The 25,399-nt window shown below is 37.0% G+C and overlaps 1 protein-coding gene across 1 annotated transcript in view; it reads left to right on the top strand.

Moving 5' to 3' along the window:
* The window catches only part of EMC10 (ER membrane protein complex subunit 10), a 113,080-nt gene that overhangs the window by 35,990 nt on the left and 51,691 nt on the right, over window positions 1-25,399 (top strand). The window contains exons 3-4 of the mRNA XM_090386097.1: window positions 16,805-16,920; window positions 22,230-22,322. Of these exons, the coding sequence (XP_090242223.1) occupies window positions 16,805-16,920; window positions 22,230-22,322 (209 nt within the window). The remainder of the gene's footprint in view (window positions 1-16,804; window positions 16,921-22,229; window positions 22,323-25,399) is intronic.

Here is a 25,399-nt window from a genome sequence, read left to right as displayed (position 1 = left end):
ACTAATAACATTAGTCCACGATGAGCAGTGTCCATTGATTACCACTCTCTGTCTTCTCCCAATTAACCATCCCTTTATCCATAGCAGCAATTTGCCTCCAATGCCACACTGCTCCAATTTGTGCAGCAGTCTTCCATGTGGAAGAGAATCAAAAGCCTTTCTAAGATCCAAGTATATAATATCAAAGTTATTCCCTGCATCCTGTTCTTTTGTGACTGCATCATAGTATCCAATCAAATTGGTCAGGCAAGACTTCCCCTTAACAAAACCATGCTGTGTCCGAACTATAACTGAAGTCTTGCCTAGATGATCCTGCAGTGCTTCTTTAACCAGTGCCTCCATTAATTTTCCTGGAACAGAAGTTAAACTCACAGGTCTATAATTACTTGTGTCAGCCTTTGATCCTCCTTTGTGAATTGGGGTCACATTTGCACATCTCCAGTCTGTGGGTACCTCCCCTGAGTCCAAGGAAACTCTCATAATTATGGCTAAGGGTTTGCTTACTTCCATTGCTGCCTCCTTTAAAATAACTGGATAGATCCCATCCACCCCAGGTGCCTTTCTTGTGTTTATCTTCAACAGTTTCTTCTCCACTTTACTCTCAGTTATTACAAGATTCTCTAGCTTACTGCCAGAGTTGAATACACCTCTGTCATTCCCCTCGCTGAATAACTCCTCATATGTGAATGTCGATGCAAAATATTCATTTAGTTTGTTAGCTACCTGAGCAGGACCATCAACAGTTCACCCATTGATATCAAGTGGACCAATCTGATTCCCCTTCCTTCCTTCTAGAATTTACATAAATAAAGAACTCTTTGCTGTTTTTCTTTGCATCCCTTGCCAAAGGTCTCTCATAATCTGCCTTTGCCTGCATAACCTCCTTTGTAACTTGGTTACAGATCAACTTGTATCTATCATAGGCTTCTGTGTCACGTGTTAATTTGTGTGTATCCCATGCATTTTTCTTCTCTGCCATATGTCTCATTAGGTCATCTGACATCCATTTAGACCTAAACCTTGAACAGTATTTCTTAGTTGGTATGTAAAGCCTAGTAGTTTCCAAGATAAGTTCTTTGAATGCTTCCCATTTTGAATTTGCTTTTGGTAACATCATCAGTTGGTTCCACTGTATAGAATTTAAATACATTTATCTGCCGATTCTTAATGCATGAAGAATCACTACTGTTAATCAAATCAAGAGTATTACTCCCTCTAGTTGCCTCCCGAAAATGCTGATGTAGAAAACAATCATCCAATAAATCCACAAAAGCCTTGCTACTGTGTGAGTGACCAGCCCCCAAATTCCAGTCAATATCTGGGAAATTAAAATCCCCCATTATAAGACTCTGATTTACTGGCCCACTCTATTTCCCTGTACAGTTTCTTATTATACTCATCAGAGTCATTAGGCCTATAGCACACTCCTACTCTCAATTTTGATCTCCCAATGCTTATATCACACCAAACTGACTCGACACTGCACTGTCCAGCGATGTCGACTGGCTTCACTTCCTTGGATTTTATGTGTTTCTTAACTAATAGCATAATGCCTCCTCCCTTCCTATCCTGTCTATCCTTTCTGTAGACGTTGTACTCCCCAAATTGCAGTTCTGCATCCCTTATATCTGTGTGACACCACGTCTCTGATATCCCAACAATATCTGCCTTTGATGTTTTGAGCAATACCTCAAATTCATCAAATTTATTTACTAAACTCCTAGCATTGGTGTACACGCAAGTATACCTGCACCTGTTTCTATTCTTAGCTACCCTAACACATCAAGTTGTACTGAAAGAAGTTGGATAAGAGATAAAGCCTTTACCTCTTTGCCATATTATGAGAACATCCATTATTCAGAGGAGCTTCCTGTGGATTAGAGATGTGAAAATGACTTCTTATTCATAAAAGGGATCAAATAGAGAAGTAACTAACTATAAGCCTGTAAGCTTGACTTTTGTTCCAGGGAAAATAATGGAGTCATTGATTAAAGAAGTAATGCAGGATCATCTTAATAGGAATATAGTTGTGGCAATCACAGCATGGATACATTAAGGAATATATCTCGTCTGACCAATCTGATTGGCTACTATGCCATAGTAACAAAGGGCTAGATGCCAAAAGTAATTTTTATATATCTTTAGATTTCAGCAAAGCTTTTGATACTATTCCTTGCGAAAAACTGCTATAAAAATTGAAGCATGTGGCATTAAGGACAAATTATTGTTGTGTATAGAGGGATGGTTGAGTGGCAGAAGTGCAGAGAGTAGTTATTAATGGACACTTCGTCATGGGTTAACACTAGCAGAATCCGTAAGGGTTCAGTATTGGGCCCTTTATTGTTTTCAATATTTAATAACAATATTGATGAAGTCATATCAAGTTTAATGTCCAAGCTTGGTGATGTATGAAGGTTGGCAAGGTGGTTAATGGTAGAAATCAGGGTATGATGCTGTAGCAAAGTCATAGAAAAATTTTTCAAATGGGCTGAGAAGTGCTATTGAGGTTTAACATTGAAAAATGCAAGTGCACGTGGGAAGCATTTAATGTTCAAATAAGGTACAACTCAACATACTAGTTGGGTTGTACCTTATTTGAGCTAGTGAAGAAAGAAAAGGACAGCTCACTAGGCTCTGTCAATTTTGCTAGCAGGAATAGAGGTGATTACACAATTGTTTAGGGCAATCGTTATGCCACATCTCAAGTACTGCGTACAGGTCTGAAAGCCTCATTTTAGGAAAAACATAGATCTGCTGGTTTGGATGCAGAGAAGAGGAACAAGATTATTGAAGGACACAATTTTCCTCTTACCACGAGAGACTACAGTTCTGCAAACTGCAGCATTTGGAAACTATGCACCTGTGAGGAGACTTAATTGACATGTTTAGATCTTAAATGGATTGAGTAAATTAAATCTGGAAGGTATCTTAGCATTAACCCCAGGGGCTCACATCTGGTAAGTATGGGCTTGTCAAACCCAGGGTCCTGAGCTGTATATCATCATTCTTCTCTTTCTTGCTTTCTTGGTGATTCCCTTCTACATCTCTCTCTCTCTCTCTCTCTCTCTCTCTCTCTCTCTCTCTCTCTCTCTCTCTCTCTCTCTCTCTCTCTCTCTCTCTCAGGGTAATGCAGAATTGTTTTTATTTTTGGCTGGTGCAGCATAAGCCTCAGGCTTCCTTGCACCATATGGCTAATAATAATAATACAATACAATACAATTTATTTATCAGGAGAATATGTTTACAATAAATGAACTTGTTAAGAAAAGTGAATTTCTTGACAACAAGTCGAAATTCTTCATTTACAACAGTTTTGTATACAAATTCTTTTACTACCAAAAGACAATGAAGTCACTACTCATAGTACATTCCATACTGTAAACAGAGATAGTAATTTGTCTGTATAGCAATTTTAATCCACTGTATCATTGAGTATCAAGAATTTTCTTATTAGAAATTTTAATTTGGAGATGGGATAACTTCTCCTGAGCCTGAAATCAACACTAGCCATCAAGTTGTTTATTATATTCATTGTGTGCCTATCTCCAAATCTATTTAGTACCCTAGGGTGAGGCAAAGTAATTGCTTTTGGGTTCCTTAAATTATGTGTGCCATTCGATTGCAGATTTGATTCTTCATAAATAGTGTTAAGATTTTTCAAGAATAAATTTAACTTCAGTTTTTGAATTGGATACAGTATTTTGTATTTTAACAAAAATTGCCTTCTCTTATTCGGGTCATTCCAAGAGTTTGCCCCCATTAAAAGTTTCAAAATCCTGTTAATTAAGTTGTTTATTACCCTTATTTCTGTTATATTTGCTCGTGCCCATACATTTACTAAATAATTGAGTTGAGAGTCCACTAATGCATAATATAAGGTAACTTTTGTTTTTAGATTTAACTTATTCTTAATGTAGTAAAAAAAAAGTACACATAAAATCTCATTTTTTTGTACAAATTTGTTATATGCATTGCCCAACTTAGATTGTAGTCAATCCATAACCCAAGGTAACAATGATTTGAAACTTCTTCCACAGTTAGACATTTGCAATTCTGGAAATTTTGATCATGTAGGCATTCATGTTTATGTAATTTAATAGAGGGATGAATGTCCAAGGTTTGATGAGGAGGTCTAATTACCAAAAATTTTGTCTTTTCAAAGCTGAGTGCTAATTTATTATCATGCAACCAAGTTTGTAAATGTATTACATTCTGCTGTAAATATTTTGCCATTTTTGTCAGGTTCTTTCCAATTGTATATAGGATTCTATCATCTGCATAAATTTTTATAAAGGAGTTCTTTATTACTTCGAATATGTCATTTATAAAGATGTTGAACATGATTGGCCCAGCATGAGTGCCCTGCAGTACTCCTCTCTTTACATTGTATGATTTTCCCTTTGTATTTTCTACTTCAACTGTTATTTTTCTATTGGTTAAATAACTTGCTAAGAGTTGATTGATTCTTCCCCTAATACCATATTTCTGTAATTTCTGTTGCAATATTGGGATATCTATTAAGTCATATGCTTTGGTCAAATCTATAAATAAAATCATTATGAAGTTATTGTTGTTTAAATGTAAGTTAAAAGAGTCTACTAAGTTCTCTAATAATGTATGTGTGCTCTTGCCCTTCTGATATGAAAATAGAGTTGTTTAACAGCCCATATTGATGTAAGTATTTCTTATATGGGAAAATATATAATTTTCTATTATCTTATTAATAACTAACTGTATTGTTATTGGTCTGTAATTGCAAAAGTCATCTGGTGGTCCTTTTTTATACATAGGAATTATCTTAAACGAAAGTAAATTTGTAGGATAGCTTCCCGACTCTAACATCCATGCTATAAGCTCCACCAAGAGGAGAACAGAGAACTGCTCTTTGTTTCTCTTTACTTCGGTTACTGTAATACTGTCCGGTCCATAAGATTTCTTGTTCTTTAACTGTTCTATAATCTTAAGGATCTCAGTATATTGTGGAGTTAAGACTACACATGAGTTTACTATCTGAGGAAAACTATCTTGTTTAGTAAAGGAAGCTTGGCAATAATGTAAATTATATCTGTTGAGATCTAATACAGTTTTGGCAAACCTATTTGCAGCCTCATATTGTTTGTTTTTTCCTTCCTTGTACTTAACAGGTTATTTATAATCTTCCATTTTTCCTTTTGTGTTATCTGCTTATCCATAAAAAGTTGATTGTAATAAGTGTTTTTTTGTTTTCTTATCATACCTGTCAATTTATTTCTGAGTGTTTTATAATTGTGATAGTGTTCTGTCTTTGATGGACAATTTCTATACTGCCTGAAATATTTATCCCTTTGTACCATTAATTCTTCTATTTCATTAGTCATCCAAGGTTTCTTAGGCTTGATCCTGCTACTCCTAGTGTTTGTTGCAGGCTGAGTGGTTTACTTTTCTCTCAATATTAAATCTCGAATTGTTTATCATTTGTATTATCTTATTTGAAAAGACATTTACATTTGTTGTGTATGATGCTTGCTCTTGTATTAACAAGTTTTCTATGTTCTGTTTCAGTTTACCTGTTGATAAATAATTTTTTTTCGTAGCATTTGTTAATTTTTTTTCTTCACATGGGTGTTGTTTTGAATACATATCTACTATTAGTATACATGTTCTGTGATCTGAAAGTTGATTTAATAGTATGTATGAATTACATACTTTAACTTGAAGTTTGTTATAAAGTGATCTAAACAGGAGCTTACTGTTCTATCTCCCTCCATCCTTTGTTGCCTAGTTATTCCAAATAAGGTATGTTCAAATCCATAGTTGTTTAAGATAGCAGAGTATCTGAGAAGCACATTATCCATTTCATCTGTTAGTAAATTGATATTGAAATCTCCTACTAGTATGGTCTTTTCAGTCTGTGTGTCATCCCATTGCAAAATTATGTTATCTAATTCTATTAGGAAGCTGTTTATTGAATCTGATGGTGGCCTATAAAACGCACAAATCATGAATGTGTTTTCTGGATTATCTCCCGATAATTTGACACAGCAGTTTTCACAAGACTGAGTTAAGTGGTTGACCTGTATTGCCTTAAAGCAGGTTCTATAGTATATTATTATTCCTCCACCCCTTCTCAAATTTCTCAAAATATAGACCTTGTCATAACCTTGTATGTTTTAATTTGAAATTTCATCACTTTTTATGTTAACCTCTGTTAAAGACTATACATGAAATATATTCTTTCATTGCATTAATATATTGTAAGAAGGTAAACTAATTTTTTCTTAATGATCTGAGATTCAGAGCTACCATAAAGAACTGATTTTTATCAATTATAAGTGCTTGAATACTAGGATTATTTAAAAAATGTAAATTTGAATTGAAAGTCTGTGATTCCTCAAAAAGCATACCTGATTGTCTTAATATTACCTTAGGTCTAGATTTCAGAAAATTACAATTATTCACAATTAAACAGTCTATTTTTTATACTGCAGATCCTTTGAACTCAGAATTCTAATGGCTCTTGAAGATTCATTCTTCTTCACATAGATCCTTCCATGTTTCAACCATAAAAATTTGTAACTGTGAGTTTATACTAATTGCTTTGTTTCCCAAAACAATTGCTTGAGATAAGTTGTTAGGTGGTAATTTATGTAGATTGGAATATTGCTATTGTTCTGATATACATCATTTGCTGTCAGTCGGATCTCCTTTGTCTTTCTCATCCATTTTCCCTTTATCACATGATTTGAAAATTTCACAATTAGTGTAGGCTTGTCGTTTGATTTCTTATTGTTGGGTATGTAATAGTGTCAACTTCTTCATTGTGCTGTAGCTTCAATGCAAGTCCTAGCTAACAAGCTTTAGATCTTGGCCTGCTAATCCGGTTAATCCTACTATTTCTACATTATTTGATAACATCTGCTGTTCCATCGAGTCAATCCTTAAGTTAAGTAAGTAAGTTGGAATCTTCCTCATTTTGCTTGAATGAATCTTCCAAATCCACAATTCTTTTGGTGATTGCAGCGTTGGAGTCCTGCAGTTTGCTTATGCTTTGTTGTATTTTGTCAAATGATTGTGAGACAAACGAAATCGATTTCTTGATATCTTCCACTTCTGTCTTCAGGTCCTCCATTTGCTTCTTTATTGGAACAATTTCTATTAGTAAATCGAGCAAATGAATTTTGCTGGCTAGCTTTCTTAGTATGTCTTCTATGTTAAGGGTGTTCGCCTGCTTTTGTGCTAACCCTTAAGTCTTCGTTTTCTTCGTTTGGTGGATGCAGCGAATCGTGAAATTCTTCTACTGAGTAGGAATTTTCACTTCTTTCTTCCCTCTCTTCTTTCCTGCACAAGATACACCTCCACTGTTGTTTCTTATGCTTTGCCATTCCTTTATAGGTTGCCTCTTTCAATGAGCATCTATAATGATATCCATTGTTGCAGCCATGACATACCACTTCTTGCGCGTGCAGCGGTAGGTTGCACTTTTTGCATATATTTTGACTCATGTTTGCAAACCTTAGGAGTAGCCAACACAAGACGTTTCAGATAATGCACTTGCACTAAATAAACAACAATAGAAAGAATTTTTCAACTTACAAATGGCAAATATTTCCAATTTACTCTAGGAGCGTTGATACACTGTATCAACGCTCCTAGAGTAATTAATTACAGGAACAAACTTCCACCTAACATTAAAGGAATGGGTAGTCCTGAACAAATTTCAGGAAGAATTAATCAAAAATTAATCAAATTATTAGAGGGGATGGACAGATGAGATGGTTTTTTTTCCCTGCTATATAAGCTTCCCTGCATCATTTGCTGCTACGAATACTAACTTTTTTTACCACGTACAGTTGAATCAAATATAACAAACAGATATAATATTATAGCCATAGTTGCAAAAAAGGAAAAACTTTGTCAGAAACAATGTATTTCCACCTTTGAGCAGACCTATTGATGATAATCAATCACAAATTAGTTAATGTATACAGTGCATTACATTTCAGGTGCATTATCAAATAATAATAATAATAATTTGTGATATATTACTTTCTGCATACAATTCTGTTTTGCAATGACTCATATGCACAAACACAGAAAAAAACTTGTTTCTCTGCATCTACCACATTGTCCATTCAAATCTCCAATGAACAAACCACAGCAACAAACATAATATCCAGTGCTTCAGCTGCAATATGCAGTATAGTGGATTTTCAGAATAATGGCATCTTCAGGGATTCAGGGTGCCGTTATTTTGATTTTTCTGTTATCTAGAAAGTTTTATTTTTAATATACAGTAGACTCTCGATTTTCTGGGGTAGGCAGTAAAAATAAAATCCCAGATAATCGATTTCCTTGTTAATCCAAAAATATCAAAAAATGTTCAGCAACGTACCTAAAAAAAAAAAAGATGGCAATAGATAAAAAATGAAAAAACTTACCAGGCTGTTTTCAAACTGTCGAATTTGATGGTTTTGTTCAATTGAAAGCACAACTCTTTGTGTTTACTCATCAAACACTCCTGCAAACATTCTAAACACTCCTGCTTATGCCCCGTTCTATTTTCTTTATTACATCAAGTTTAGTCTGCATGTGTAGCACAGTAGTGTCGTCACCGTCCTGCCTACACCGGGGTGGAAAAGGCTCAAGCTCAAATCCCGTCGATGACGCGAAGAACTTCTTTGGGCTTTTTTTCACTCCATGGCTGAGTTGGTCAGTCTCAGGTGTAGATAGCAAGGTTTTCCCCCAGAAATGGGTTTTTTGTGCACTAAAGTGGGCAACTTGATCAGAGAACACATGCAATTTACAGACACGATGCACATGGGTATATGAATTAATTTTCTGGGTGACCCTAATGTAATAGTTTAGAGGATTAAGTTTGGATTATATCAAGTTTGTCACTAAGCTTCAATATTGATCTTCTTTTCTTATCTGTATGAGCTTTTTATTAACTTTAGGAGCCGTAGTGAGGGGTTTTTAATTTAAAACATATGCAAAACAGCAGTATAATCCATGATATCAGTAGAGAATTCACTTTCAAAGTAGCAAACATAAACAAATACAGTAATCATGTGATTTAGCGATTTCCTTTTTTTTCAGCACTGCAAAACATTTGCACTGTATGTAAACATCCAGTCTCAATGTGCCGTTAGCTCGAATGTTTCGTTATTTGCGCTGCCATTATTTCGACAGTCTACTGTATATGGATAACATATACAGGAACTCCCTGACATACGTAATACTCTACTTACGCAAATTCAACTTTTGGCTGGTGCAAACTGAAAAAAATATGCAAACGTATTTTGCATCTGTAGAGATAAATGGAGGTATTATGAAAATATTGCAATGTGAACCCAATAACATATATATATATATATATATATATATATATATATATATATATTTTTTTTTTTTTTTTTTTTTTAATTAGCTTAGTAATAAATATTACTAAGCTATTTATCAATCTGAAAGGTCATATTTATAATGGAAATTGCACTCCACTTTCATCGTTATCATATGTTCCCGTTATAACAATCAATTTTGAATGCCTTTGTGATATTTTTCTAAAGCGCATTTCTGGAGGTCACAACCAAAAAACAATTTGCACTTTCTGGTTTATTGGGCTTTTCTGTTAGTGCAAACTGTTATAAACAGGTAGTAAACTCGATCTTATTTCATTTGTGATAATACCGATAATGGTATTTTATGTGGGTTTTTATGTTATGGTATTATGGTGAAATGTGTTCCCCTTCACTGAAATCTTCCATATAAATCTTCCTTTTAAAATGCACTGCTCGCTTGATGTTTGTGGAGCATTCAGGTACGGGACATGATATTGCCAAGAAGAATGTCTTTGTGTGTGCGCGATGTAAGGAGTGTGAGGAAATCAGATGACAACTCAGTGTTGTTATGGGCCTATATGAGAGCTTGAAGGACAGGGTGGATGCCCTCGAAGGATCTAAATTGAGGAGGCCCATCAAGCTCTCAGCTGCCCACATCAACGCCAGACCATGCATTTGATCATCACGCAACACAGTGGCAACCCTCCAAGGCAGAATGCGCTGGTCCCACAGGAACTAGTAGTTGTAGGTGACTATTGTCAGGGAAATGGGGAACGTGGTATGTAGAAAGGATAGGTGGAACAGGACCAGGGTTTGTCTTCAAGGGGCAAAGGGTGATGACGTTGTAGAGCGGATATCATCTTTTAAGGGCACACAAGGTGATATTGTTGTACACGTTGGCACTAATGATATTAAGAGTAGGACGCCGGTGGAATTACTTAACAAGTGCAGGTCACTGTTGAAAAAAAGCCTTGCATTAGGGTTGATTTGAAAGCGTCTGCAATTCTGCCCAGACACGATAGGAAGGAGTATATGATGAGAGCCTTGTCGATCAATATGCCCCTGGAAAGATTGTGCAAGGCTCAAGGGGGAATTTTTTTTTCAGACTAATCTGTACTTGTTAACAGGCGAGACTGCTTCTACAGGGATGGGATACACTTAAATAGAAAGGGTGCAAGAATATTTGCTGTTGCTATCGAGGCAGTGTTAGGTGGGTCGGAAAACTGCTAGCTTGAGGGGAATACAAGGACTAATTGATTAACAGTAGCCACTGGCAGAGGCACCTCCGTAGCCAGGTGGGAAGGAGCAGCAGTGTGTAGCATACGTTTCTTGATTAGACCGGGTTTCGAGCCCGTCACCACCAAATACGGACGATGCGGAAAGGTCAGGGAATGACCACCGCATATTCCCGGAGCAGTATGGCCTTAGTTGCTAATGCTCCTAAAAACCAAAAACAACAACAACAGCCACTGGCAGAGGTGAATGTGATTCTTGCACTGCTTCTATTGGAATGAGCAGCAACCTGTAAAACGAGATACAGGGTATTTCAGAGATTGCTGTTAGGCAACCCATGTGATTGCTAGGGTAGCTAAAAATAGGAACTACCCTAAAAATTGTTAGGGTAGCTAAAAATAGGAACAGGTGCATGTATACTTGTGAATACACCAATGCTAGAAGTTTGGTAAATACATTTGATGAATTTGAGGTGTTGCTCAAAATATCAAAGGCAGATATTTTTGGGATATCAGAGACGTGGCACCACACAGATACAAGGAATGCAGAACTGGAATTTGGGGAGTACAACGTCTACAGAAAGGATAGACAGGATAGGAAGGGAGGAGGGGTTATGCTATTACTTAAGAAACACATAAAATCCAAGGAAGTGAAGCCAGGTCGACAACGCTGGACAGTGCAGTGTCGAGTCAGTTTGGTGTGACATAAGCATTGGGAGATCAAAAGTGAGAGGAGTGTGCTATAGGCCTAATGACTCTGATGAGTATAATAAGAAAATGTACAGGGAAATAGAATGGGCTTAGAGAGTCTTATAATGGGGGATTTTAATTTCCCAGATATTGACTGGAATCTGTGGGTTGGTCACTCACACACACTAGCAAGGCTTTTGTGGATTTATTGGATGATTGTTTTCTACATCAGTATGTTCTGGAGGCAACTAGAGGGAGTAATATTTTTGATTTGATTATCAGTAGTGATTCTTCATGCATTAAGAATCTGCAGATAAAGGAACCACTAGGTGGCAGTGATCACAGTATGCTGAAGTGGGATTTACTCAAAGAGGTAACTACCATCAAGGGTAAGGGGAAAGGTTATTGCTTTCGTAAAGGCGACTACGATGGTCTGAGACAGTATTTAAATTCTATATAGTGGTGCCAACTGATGATGTTACCAACAGCAAATTCAAAATGGGAAGCATTTAAAGAACTTATCTTGGAAGCTACTAGGCTTTACATACCAACTAAAAAATATTGTTCAAGGATTAGGCCTAAATGGATGTCAGATGAACTAATGAGACATATGACAGAGAAGAAAAATAATGGGATACATATAAATTAACACGTGACACAGAAGCCTATGATAGATACAAGTTGATCTGTAACTAAGTTACAAAGGAGATTAGGCCGGCAAAGGCAGATTATGAAAAATCTTTGGCAAAGGATGCAAAGAAAAACAGTAACAAATTCTTTACCTATGTAAACTCTAGAAGGAAAGGGATGAATCAGATTGGGCCACTGGATATTGATGGTTCAACTGTTAGTGATCCTGCTCAGGTGGCTAACAAACTAAATGAGTATTTTGCATCTATATTCACACATGAGTGTGAATATAGATGCAAAGTTATTCAGGGAAGGAAATGCCAGAGGTGACTCTGGCAGTGAGCTAGATGATTTTGTAATAACTGAGGAAAGTGGAGGAGAAATTGTTGAAGATAAACAAAAGAGGCACACAGGGTAGATGGGATCTATCCAGTTATATTAAAGGCGGCAGCAAAGGAATTAAGCAAACCCTTAGACATAATTATGAGAGCTTCCTTGGACTCAGGGGAGGTACCCATGGACTGGAGATGAGCAAATATGACCCCAATTCACAAAGGAGGATCAAAGGGCAACAAGTAATTATAGACTTGTTAGTTTAACTTCTGTTCTAGGAAAATTAATTGAGGCACTGGTTAAAGAAGCACTGCAGGATCATCTAGACAAGACTTCAGTTATAGCTCGGCCACAGCATGGTTTTGTTAAGGGAAAGTCTTGCCTTACCAATTTGATTGGATACTATGATGTGGTCACAAAGGATCTGGATGAAAGGCTTTTGATACTGTTGCATATGGAAGACTGCTGCACAAATTGGAGCAGTGTGGCATTGAAGACAAATTGCTGCTATGGATAAAGGGATGGTTGAGTGGGAGAAGACAGAGAGTGGTAAGCAATGGACACTGCTCTTCATGGACTAATGTTATTAGTGGAGTCCCTCAGGGTTCATTGTTGGGTCCATTGTTGTTTTCTGTATTTATAAATGATATTGATGATGGTATATCAAGCTTAATGTCCAAGTTTGCAGACGATACGAAGGTTGGCAGGGTTGTCAAGGACACTAATGACAGTACGCTGCTGGAACAGGATCTAGAAAAGTTGAGCAGATGGGCTGAGAGGTGGCAAATGAAGTTTAACATTGACAAATGTAAAGTACTACATAAGGGAAGCAGTAACCCCAGAGTAACGTATCAACTCTGTGGTACTACACTGATAGTGGTAGAGAATGAAAAGGACATTGGTGTAATTGTGCAGGCAGACATGAAGTTTTCTGAGTAGTGCAGAAGGTCTGCAAGAGTAGCTCATGGTGTCTTGTTAATGATATACTGGAATTTTTCTACCAGGAATAAGGAGGTGATTATCTCCTTGTATAAGGCAATGGTCAGGCCACACCTTGAGTACTGTATACAAGTCTGGAGGCCTCACTTTAAGAAGGATGTAGAGCTCTTGGAATGAGTACAGAGAAGGACCTAGGCACCTGCGAGGTGATCTGATAGAGGTGTAAAATTTAAGACTGAGCTGGATAGGTATTTGGAACCGAACGGAGGTGTGAAATGGGAGTGGTTTTTTTTGCTGATGCTGCATTATCTTGCTTTCTTGCATCATATACCTCTACTAATGCTAATAAAAAACAAATTTTCAGAAACTTCTCTTCTTTCCTATTTATGTATTACAATGATGAAGAGAAGGGACTAACGGAAATTGCAAGTGCTGACAGTGCCAGGAAACGAAACAAAATTGATTTAGAAATGAAGATGATTAATTAAGAAGTATGAAGCAACACAAATTTTGTCATTTGTTGCACGGAATTAGGTATAGTTGCTTCAACAGTGAATACTATTTTAACACGTTGACTGCCGTGTCGGTGGTATATGTCCAACACCATTACATTTTTCAGGTGCCGCGTCAGGCATATATTGTCGACACCCACTGTTTCAGTGGAAGCTGCGTCGGCTGTATAGCGCTGATGATTTTTGAACAGCGTGGCCTCCGGTGTTACATGTGACAAAATTTACATGACACTATGAGAAAAAATAAGCAAGTAACTGGTCATTATTTAAAAATTCTTTATTATTATAAATTTTTTAATTACAAAATTATGAAGATTTATGGTGTTGTCCAAAACACTCCAAACACATGAAAGGTTGATGAATACAGTCTGGGCAAAATTGTCGAAACTCTTTTCCTCTTTCTGCTAGCAACTGATCTTCCTTCCGAATTTTTCAATTTTGCGTAACAAAAAATGCAGATCCTTCTAACTTTATTGTTGTTTGCATCGATTTTTGTCATTAGTATACGAGTGTTAACACATTTTGGCTTTTCACATTTCTCTTTCCATTCTAAATTTTTAACAAATCCGTAACTACCTCTTCCCGAAAGCTTCTTATTTTTATTTGTTTTTGCGTAGCAATCTTGTATACCATGTGCGCATTGACAACTGATATTTTGAGTATATATTCTATCGCTAATTTCCAATACCACTTTACTCCATTTCTTAGCATTGTGGCATGTGAACCCATTTGATCCAACAGATCAATGCCTGCCTTTCCCTTATTATAAGCTAGAATAGGAAGTGGAGTTTTTTTTTGCTTCTTTCTGTCTGTCTTCCTTTGCTGGTGGAGGGTCCATCAACCATTTCTGTGGCATGCTTTGTTGTTAGTAGTCTCACATCTCGAGCACTTCGCCACTTTAGAACAATAATTCCATTTTTTTCTTTCTTGGCGATCATCTCCCCTTTATTTAGCTTTGAGTACATGACTTCTTTGGGCATAAATTTTTTATTTCCACATAATGTACCAACAACGTGAGTTTTTTTATGAAGAAATGATAACGCCAGATGGTAGCTGGTATAAAAGTTGTCTACGTACAAGGTGCGACCATCATTTAGAAGTCCTTGCGATAACTCTTCGCAGACCTTTGCAGCTAAACCTACAGATTTTATATAATTTTCAGATTTACCTGAATAGATCTTGCTCGACCAGGTATATCCTTCAGTGGAACATAACTTGAACAGCTTGATTCCATACCTGTGCACTTTATTTAGAATATACTGTCGGAATATATCAGCCTGCCCCTCCAAGGAATAAGAGTTTTGTCAGTGACAAAATCATTGCCAGGGAAAAATATTTTCTGATATTTCGGCTGCAAAACATCTATCAGGTGTTGTATCTTACTGAGCCTGTCCCCTGGAATAGCGGTTGTCTGTAAAGTGAATGAGGTGCAACAACAATTCAAATCTGTTGCGAGACAATTTTTGTTACTAAATTATTTTTATAGATAGGTTTGGTTGACCAGTAAGATGCAATACTGCCCAAACTTACTAGTCCCATCCACATAAGAAGCCCAAAAAACTTTCTCATCTCATCAGCAGTTGTTGAAACCCACTTTTTTTAGACAACTCTGTTTTCCAACCCACCTAACATTGCGTTGATAGCATCAGCAAATATTCTTGCACCCTTTCTATTTAAGTGTATCCCATCCCTGTAGAAGCAGTCTGTCCTGTTAAAAAGCACAGACCAGACTGAGAAAAATTCTACTCCTTGAGTCTTGCACAATCTCTCCAGGGCAGAATTGCAGACACTTTCAAATTCAACCATAATTCACGGCTTTTTTTCAACAGTGACCTGTTGAATTTCTCATTCTTGTTTCAGGATCCTCCTTAAGTCCTCCTGTTCTTCTAAAACAGGTGTTTGGACATTCTGGTACTTCCCCAGTCGACAGTGACAGGAAAAAGGATCCTATCATGGGAAAATGGCAGTTAATGGCTGAAAGTATCATTGTTATTGTAGAAATGTTTCCAGTTAGTGACATTGAGCTTTGTCATTGTTTCTGTTTGCTTGTCCATAAATGAAGTGAATTCCTTGTTTCAGCATTAGAATAATGGTTATTTGTGGTTAAGATAAAAAATAACAACAGAATGCTGATTTACTTACAGGTTACTTCAAGGCAACTGATAAACAGATTGATCAGTGATTCACTTTAAGATGCCAATCCCTTACCTAGAAGGAATAAATGGATTTATTCCACAGATTGCATGCACATACACCAATATTATATAATAATCTATATAATATTGGTGTAAGCACACCATAGACAACTCTTAAACAAAAAACTACGTTAGTAGTTTGAAAGGCATCATTTTATCTGTATCTCATATTGTGCTCTTCCTTCACGAGTTGCCATATATTGCACTACCTCGAGTAAGCAACGCTTCACTAAAAGAGAAGACTATTGTTACTTATTCTCAGTGGGCACCACCCAGATGGCGCTATTTCAGGGCTTGTTTGTATATGTGTGGGATAATAACTCTACTATCCACTTGTCCCTATTAGACTTAGAAAAGCAAAAAAGTAGAGGGAAAGTTATAGTAGGAGTGGAAGAAGAAAAGAAACGGTGTAGAAGAATGAAAGGGACAGTAACTCCTTCGACTCACACCGCTCAAAAACTCATGAATTCCTCGAATAGGCAACGCTTCCCCAATAGAGAAGACTGTTGTTACCTATTCTCGGAAACTGTGAATATCAGGCTCCCCCTGATGACCATTTCAAGGCTTGTTGGCCTTTTATCAGTGGGTGGATTTTGGTCAGTTTTAATTATTGAAATTTCAAACACAAGATGTTCAACTGCATGTGTAGCTTATTATAACTTCAAATTGCCATATAGTACCATAATTTATTATCAGTTGTATTCTCTTTTTCTGTTACTGGTAAAACATTGTTTTCAAGTACTAGAAATATACACTTAATAGAAAAGCAATTATGAAATTTCATAATCTTCTATAAATATTCACAAACTGTATATTTATAGAAGTATTATAAGAATATTTTTTTGAATTTAAAATCATGGTTCTTGAAATTTTGTTTCAAAAGTTTTTAATAAGTGTCTTCATAAACTCTTCAGACATTTTGTTATTTTTGACAATAGGTGCTTTTATTTTTTTAGAGTCAGTGCCACATTATGTTCAGCGAGGAATGATCTCTGTTTATTCACTTAGGCATGGCGATGCTACATTTTATCAAACTAAACCTATGAGTTCAAGTGATATATCAAAACTGAAGGTAAAAATACTTTATTGAGGATACTTTTTAATAATTATTTCATAATGAGCTAAGAGTTACTTTAGATAGTTTGGACCATTACAAAATTGATACCTAAGCTAGTAATTTTTCTTATATTCATTATATTTCTGATTCGATTATACATGGTGGCCACTGAAAGAATGAATGATATAAAACAAAAATAACTTTTACAAACACTGTTTTTTTAATTTTTTATTATTTTATTTGGAAATATAATTAATGGATTTTTTTTTAGTATTATGTGTGAAAAACAACATCCCTCAAATGACCACCATTTTCCTGCTCACAAATACAGGCTCTTTCCACAGCATTTTCCATGACCGTACGTAAGGTTTCAGGTCGTAAACGTTGGATTTTGGCTCGAATGTTCTCCTTAAGTTCTAGAATTGTTCGAGGTTTATTTACGTAAAACCGTTCTTTCAAGTAGCCCCACAAAAAGAAGTCTGGAACCGTCAAATCAGGTGAATGCTGAGGCCAAACAAATTCAGCATTTTTTGAAATTATTCGTTCACCAAAAATTTCTCGCAGGAGGTCCATCATCACCCTGGCAGTGTGCGCAGTAGCTCCATCCTGTTGGAACCATACCTCCTGATTATCTTCGACTGCTGGGCGTAAAAAAATTTCAAGCATTGTCCTGTACAGGGCCCCGTTGATTCTTTCTGGCTGACCTTCCTCATTTTCAAAGAAATAGGGGCCGATAACTCTTTCAGCCATAACACCGCACCAAACAGTGCATTTTTGGGGATGCAATTGATGCTGATGTAATTCCCCGGGATTCTCAGTACCCCAAAATCTGCAGTTTTGTTTGTTGATGTACCCATTTAAATGAAAATGGGTCTCATATCAAGTTGTTCAAAAAGTTGTTATATCTGGCTAGGTGTTGAAATCGAATGGCGTACTGCAGGTGCTGCTGAGTATCTTGGGGTAGTAAAGCTTGGACCATTTGGATCTTGTATGGGAACATTTTTAAATACAGTTTCAGAATCTTCTGAAGCGATGTCCTGGTGATGCCTATTTGAGCAGAGCGACAATGGGTAGAGGCAGATGGATCCTCAAGGACACTCTGCCGTACAGCTTCCACCGCTGTGTCAGTGCGCACAGTGTGCTTAGGACCTCTTCTCGGAAGATCGCCGACTGATCCAGTTCTTTCAAACTAGGCGATTAGGTTCCGAATCATGTTATCACTAGGAGATACTCTTGCTTTAAAATGTTGCCTGTATTTTCTCTGAGTTTCAATAATTGATCTTTCACTGGAATAGAAAAACCCAATGAGTTTTACTCGTTGCTGGACATCATACGTAGCCATTTTAATCTTCAAGGGATCCTCTATAACCTGTAAAAAAAAAAAATAAAAAAGATTGAAAATGAAAAGTTATGACTTTTTAAAACCCTTCAAGTCTTTCAGTGGCCACACTGTATTTAATCAAACACTCACTATGTAAAGCATTTTGGTCTTCTCTATCCCAGCATTTCTCAGACTGCATTACATGGAACTGTAGGATTTCATGAAAAGGTCTTCAGTCGTAGAAATCATGCAAACTTTTATAACACTTTTCACTTATGAAATACAGTGAAAGTTTGCTGGAAGGAGGGAGGGGAGAGAGGGTGGATGTTGAGGGGGTGAAAAATTCAGCAAAAAGTACTTGTTGTTATGGATTCCCATTATAATGAAATTACAAGTTGAGGTGCATAAATATTGAAGAAAGAAAAAAAATTGAGAAATATTTTTGTATACTTATGATTTCCATCCATAATAATAATAATAATAATAATAAGCATTATTCCAAATGAACAATAGAATATGTAATACAAAAGCATCATTTATTTCCATAGCTATGATGGAAAACTAGATATTTCCATATAGATTTTTAGCTATGGACTAAATAATAAAATAAATAGTTTCCTTGGTATCTTGCACACAAAGTCTACATCTTTTCATTTCTTTTAAGAAATGGAAAGATGTACAAAATGGAAAAATCTATCTAATTAAGTTTTATCTTAAAATTTACTTTATACCATTTCCAGTATGATATATAATCTCAAAATGAAAATGAAAAGATATATAATCTGTTTACCTTAATCTCAGCAAAATTCTGAAAGTTGTATAGTATGCTGATAAAATTCAAAGCAACTGACACTTCTTGCCCATCGATTTGATATGTGATCTGATTGTTTGGAATGTCCACCTGAGAAAGCTGCAATCACAAAAGTTTTTCATAATATAATGGTTAAAATTATGAGAGTCATGGACGCCTTCTAATAGAATGAACAGCTGTTATGTCTGACATATTTTACATTTCACAAATATAACTATAATTCTGTACATATTATCATAAATCACTCCTTGTGTTTTAAAAGGGTTTGTGTATTCTTTAACAGTTAATTTTGGTAGAGTTATTAAATAAAACTGCTTTTAATTTATTCTGTTGTATGTGCCGTGCAACCTCAATATAATGCACCTCTTCATACCACAGTTTCTGATATCCCACGGGTATGATCATGTCCTCCAAAACATATTATGAAAAAAAGTAATGTTCAAAGAACTAGCAATTTCATATTGGAAACTGGAAAAAGTCTGTACACTCATACCTGCTGTACATCCTACTACTGCATTTCCAAGAGGAGGAATTAGCCAAAAGTTGATAGTATATTTGCTTTGATGTATTTAGTTGCAAAATAATTTTTGTAAACAACAGGACTCGTCAGAGACTAATTACTGTAGACACTCAGTTTCTCCCCTCAGCTAGAGATGTAATGAAAGAGTATATCAGTGGAACACTAATTACAAACAGCTACCTCTGGAGGGGAATACAGCTACCGTTTGTCAAGAGCATTACATTAGTTACAAAGTAAATTTTTGTAAACAACAGCACGTGACATTCTTTCTTCAACTAGAAGGTATTCTTAGAATAGCAAAAATTGCTAAGGGCTAAACTAGACAGAAATATACATGAATTGACAAGTGATTTATGGAGAGATCATGTGACGTCACTTGGGCACTATAAATAGGCTGGATCTCAGAACAGTTTGGTTTTGATTTCGTTTTCTCAAAACACAGTAAATTCTAGGGCATCAGAAATAAATACATGGCAAAATTAGTAAATCAGTAAATAGAACTGAAGTAATGGCCACCAAAATAAAAAATTATGCAGTTGAAGAAAAGTTAAAGATTATCAAAAGAATTAAGGATGGTGAAACAAAATTCAGTATATTTCACTAGTATGGAATTTCAGAAGGAGCAATCCACAGTTGGATGAAAGAGGAAGGAAAAATTGTGTTCATTTGTAGACTCCATAGAAGATGAAGTAGGCTTCCAAAGGAAGAAACTAGACCGTGTAAACAGTGATGTAGACTTATGCTTATACAAGTGGTTGCTACAGAAGCGTAATAAAGGAATACCAATAAGTGGAGTAATTTTGAAAGCACAGGCACTTAAATTTCATAAGCTACTTGGTGGAGTTGACACAGTTGAACTTCTGAAGGGTAGCTTTGGAGATGGAAGGCTCATCACAGGATATCCCAGATTAATCTTGTAGGCGAATCTGCATTTGGCGACATTACAGTAGCAGAAGTGTTTCCTGAATTTCTGCATAATATGATTCAAGATGGTGAATTCACAGATGAATAGTTGTACAACTGTGACAAAACAGCACTATACTATAAATTTCTCCCCAACATGTCACTGGATATTAAAAAGATACCCAAAAAAGCAGGCATGAAAACTAATAAAGGGAAAATTACTGTGTTACTGTTCACAAACAAGACTGGAAATTACAAGCTAAAGCCATTGTACATCAGTAAAAGTTGAAGACCTTGGTGTTTTAAGCACATCGTTAAGTCATTATAAAAATGGCTTCATTGCTTGGATGATGATGAGTGATATTTTTGTTTCATGGTTTGAAAGTGAGTTTGTACCATCAGTAAGATGCCACTTGCTTTCCAAAAAACTTGAAGAAAAGACTCTGTTACTGTTGGATTACTGCCCAGCTCATCCTTTGGCTGATATCCTGAAATCAAAAGATGGCAAGATCAGTGTCTTGCTTCTGCCAAGAAACTCAACCGCACTAATTCAGTACATGGATTAGGGCAGAGGTTCCCAAACTTTCTCAGTTCACAGCACCCTTAGTGTCCCAGTAATTTTTTCACAGCACCCCTAGGCCAAAATAAATACCTAACACAGTGGTTTTTGACTTTTTAATATATACCTATATAATAATTTTATTCTTTATATAGAGGTACTAGATAAAGATTAATTATAGATCACCACAAAATTAAAAAGATACAATACAATGGATACCGTACACCTTTTTATAATGAAATAAATGTATAAATTTAAAAAAAAAAAAATTAATAATAACTTTAAGTAACTTAAATCCAAATTACACGGCACCCCGGTTGAAAACTACTGGATTAGGGCATTGTTCGAGCCTTCAAAGCCTACCATCATGGTGAGCTTCTTGATGCTTTTGTGAACTCGGAAATTCAAGTTCCAGAATTTCTGAAAACTAACACTGAAAGATGTTGCATACAATATTGGATTAGCATGGGAGAAAGAGTTCAACAGCAATTGAAAACTGCTGGAAAAAATGTATTGGAAAAGATGAGATCACTAGTAATAACCTTGAATTAGCAGCAAAAGCTCTGCACAGTAAAAGCCTGGACTGTCCCCAGCAGAAAAATCATACTGCCTCTTTCTGTGACTTAGTAACTTGGTCCCAGGTGAAAAATACATGAAAATGCTCTTCTTGTCAACAATGGAACTTTAACCCTTAACTATAAGGCTGCTTGTAACAAGACACTTGGTGGCAGTCTAGGAGCAAATGACCTGGCTGCTTAGATTGAGGTGGATGCAGAAGCTCCAGTTGCACATTACCTGAGCAAGTAAGAAATCATAGCCTCTGAACAGTAGGAAGAGAGTTGACAAACAGAAGGCCGTCGGCATAATGACTGACTCAAAAAGATTATGTGAATGACTTTTGTAAGGAAAAAGCACCAGAATTCAACGAAGTGCTTGAAAACATTAAATGAGGTGATATAATATTACTATAATATAATATTAATGAGGTGATATAATAGGTCTGTTTTAGTCTGTATATTCATAAAACATTAATAAATGAAGCATTTATTTACTAAGTGAAGTGTATTTGTATTAAAAAAAAAAAAAAATTCTAAAATTTTTTTTTGGCTAACAAACTTTTCTTATAATGCACTATTAAAGTTGTTGCCTGACACCTGCATTATATCAAAGTTGTACTGTATTTTAAATTTATCTCTGTTTATTGTTTCAGAAACTTTCTGCAGAAGATGGTATCTATAGGATAAAGGTCTCCACAAAACTAGATGACAACGGCACAAATTCTGTTTTTACATTTATGAGAGCAGTGAGTATGTGATCTCATTAAGTCATAATATGATTCATGTGATTTGTTTTTCATTAGTTTTTTTTTTTTTTTTTTTTTAAATTGAAACCAGTATGGTCATTAGCAAGGAAGCATACATACAGGGTGATTCACTACCAGTGCGACAAACTTGAAGGAGGTGTAGGGGGCACAAAGACGAATCGGAATCACACAGCATTGCAGGGTCCGAAATGCCTTCGTCATGCGGTAGAGGACGTTGAACGGGAGGTCGCGTGAACAGCGATCCCGCTGGAAGTCAGCATTTGTGAACCGTTTCTGTTGAAGAAACCAAGTAGCAAAAGCCCTCCGGAGTGGATAATCTGCAGGCTCCAATGATTGGACGCGTTGCAGATGGTATGAACTCATTTGGTTTGTTGACAGTATCCTCCATACAGTGGATTGTGAAATACCCAATCGTTGGCCTATCGCTCGAGTACTCGTACTCGGATTGCCTTCTGCAAGACGTAGGACATTCTCCTCATTGTCTGGCGTCCTCGTTGTTCGCTCTCGATTCATGGTACCTCTCATGAAACAACCAATCTCACGTAACCTTCTGTGCACACGTGCGAAAATCGTATGATGAGGAGCACGCCTGTGCGGGAAACATTCCTGGTACAAGCTCAGAGCGGCGCGCCTGTTACAGTCCGCAGCTCCATACATGAGGTGCATGTCGGCCAGTTCAACGTTTGAATACTCGTCCATCCTACTGCCTCGGGAACCATTTCGCAAATGCCGACTTCCAGCGGGATTGCTGTTCACACGACCTCCCGTTCAACGTCCTCTACAGCATGACGAAGGCATTTCGGATGCTGCAATGCTATGTGATTCCGATTCGTCTTTGTGCCCCCTGCACCTCCTGCAAGTTTGTCGCACTGGTAGTGAATCACCCTGTATACAATAACTCTGGGTTTGGGGTAGGCTAAGTTAAGTTTTTTTTTTTTTTTGTGTTGCTGTTGTTTGGGTTAAAATTTTATACTATTATAACTTTTTTTTTTGTGGAATATAAATTTATGTTTTCAAAGATCCTAGTTTAAATCTTACATTGAATGAGACCGAATGGCTATTTACTGCAGTATAAGTGTATATATATACAGGATGATTCACTACCAGTGCGACAAACTTGCAGGAGGTGTAGGGGCCACAAAGATGAATCGAAATCACATAGCATTGCAGGGTCCGAAATGCCTTCGTCATGCGGTAGAGGATGTTGAACGAGAGGTCGCATGAACAGCGATCCCGCTGGAAGTCAGCATTTGTGAACCAGTTCCCGAGGCAGTAGGATGGATGAGTATTCAAACGTCGAACTGGCCGACACGCACCTCACATATGGAGTTGCGGACTGTAATGGGCGCACCGCTCTGCGCTTGTACCAGGAACGTTTCCCGCACAGGTGTGCTCCTCGTCATACGATTTTCGCACGTGTGCACAGAAGGTTACGTGAGACTGGTTGTTTCACGAGAGGTACCATGAATCGAGAGCGAACGACGAGGACGCCAGACAATGAGGAGAATGTCCTACGTCTTGCAGAAGGTAATCTGAGTAAGAGTACTCGAGCGATAGGCCAACGATTGGGTATTTCCCAATCCACTGTATGGAGGATACTGTCAACAAACCAAATGAGTTCATACCATCTGCAATGCATCCAATCATTTGAGCCTGCGGATTATCCACTCCGGAGGACTTTTGCTACTTGGTTTCTTCAACAGAGTGCGGCAGACAGTGCATTTGCTGCGTCTGTATTGTTCACGGATGAGGCAAGTTTCACAAGAGAGGGAACCTTCAATCAACATAACGCCCATATGTGGGTTTGGAGAACCCCCATGGTACGCAAACACGTGCAACTCAACGCTGTTTCTCTGTCAGTGTTTGGGCCGGCATTGTTGGAGACCACCTCATTGGTACCTTCTGCCCCCTCGTCTGGACGGTAGGGCATACTACTTGATCTTTCTACAGCAAGTCCTGCCCGAACTTATTGAAGAAGCACATGTTCCTCAGTCGTTGCACCGCTCAATGTGGTTCCAGCATGATGGGGCTCCCCCACATTACACCAATGACATCCGCCAACACCTAAACGTTACATTTGAACAGCATTGGATAGGTCGTGGTGTTCAGGTTCATTGGCCTGCTAGATCGCTGGACCTATCATGCCTGGACTTCTTCTGCTGGGGTCAAATGAAGACATTGGTGTACGAGACCCCCATTGATTCAGTTGAAGACCTCGTCACTCGCATCTCTGTAGCTGCCGGGGAGATTCGAGACACGCCAGGAATCTTCCAGAACGTTAGGGATTCCATGCGGCGGCTCTGTGAAGCCTGTGTACTGCCTCTGGTCGAACTTTCGAACACCTTCTGTAGCATGGCTTTTTGCCAATGTAAACTTGTCATTAAAATGATTTCTGTTACACTAACAAGTTGCTGTTTCTGTTCTTTTTCTTTGTTCACGCGACCTCCTGCATGATGAAGGCATTTTGGACCCTGCAATGCTATGTGATTCCGATTCGTCTTTGTGTCCCCTATACCTCCTGCATGTTTGTCGCACTGGTAGTGAATCACCCTGTATATATATATACTTATATAAGTATGCACTATAAGTATCATACTGTTAGATTGTTGTTTGTAAGCAGATTGAATTAGCAACTTTTGTCCATTTGTATTTGCCCAAATGCTTAAGTAGCCCAGACTACTTTATAGGAGCTTTTAGCCTTTCAGAATGAACACATGACAGGTCCTTATCTGTTGTGTAAAGGGTTGTATTTTTAGTTCCATCAGAGTGACTTAAATTTGAAAATAAAAATATCTGTTATAGTGATGTCACTGAAATATAGTATTCCTTTAATTTAGTTTGACTTATGATCTGTATTATTAATTCTTTTGTTAAAGAAGATTTCCATGAAAAAAATAAAAGGAAAATTTTAGTTGACTTCTTCAAGCCTATTCTTGCACCTTAAGTGTCAAAAAAGTGAGAATTTAAAATTAAAGGCATATGTAGTGTCAGATAAGACACAAACTAGAGCAGTCTTTGATTTGAAGCAAGCAAATGGAAACTCTAGCATCAGATAT

The sequence above is a fragment of the Mastigoproctus giganteus genome, chromosome 12, assembly GCF_048544385.1.
Source record: "Mastigoproctus giganteus isolate SK-2022 chromosome 12, ASM4854438v1, whole genome shotgun sequence".
In the NCBI taxonomy this organism is placed as follows: domain Eukaryota; kingdom Metazoa; phylum Arthropoda; class Arachnida; order Uropygi; family Thelyphonidae; genus Mastigoproctus; species Mastigoproctus giganteus.
Note: the sequence above shows the minus strand (reverse complement) of the source record. Positions and strands in the feature narration are given on the sequence as shown.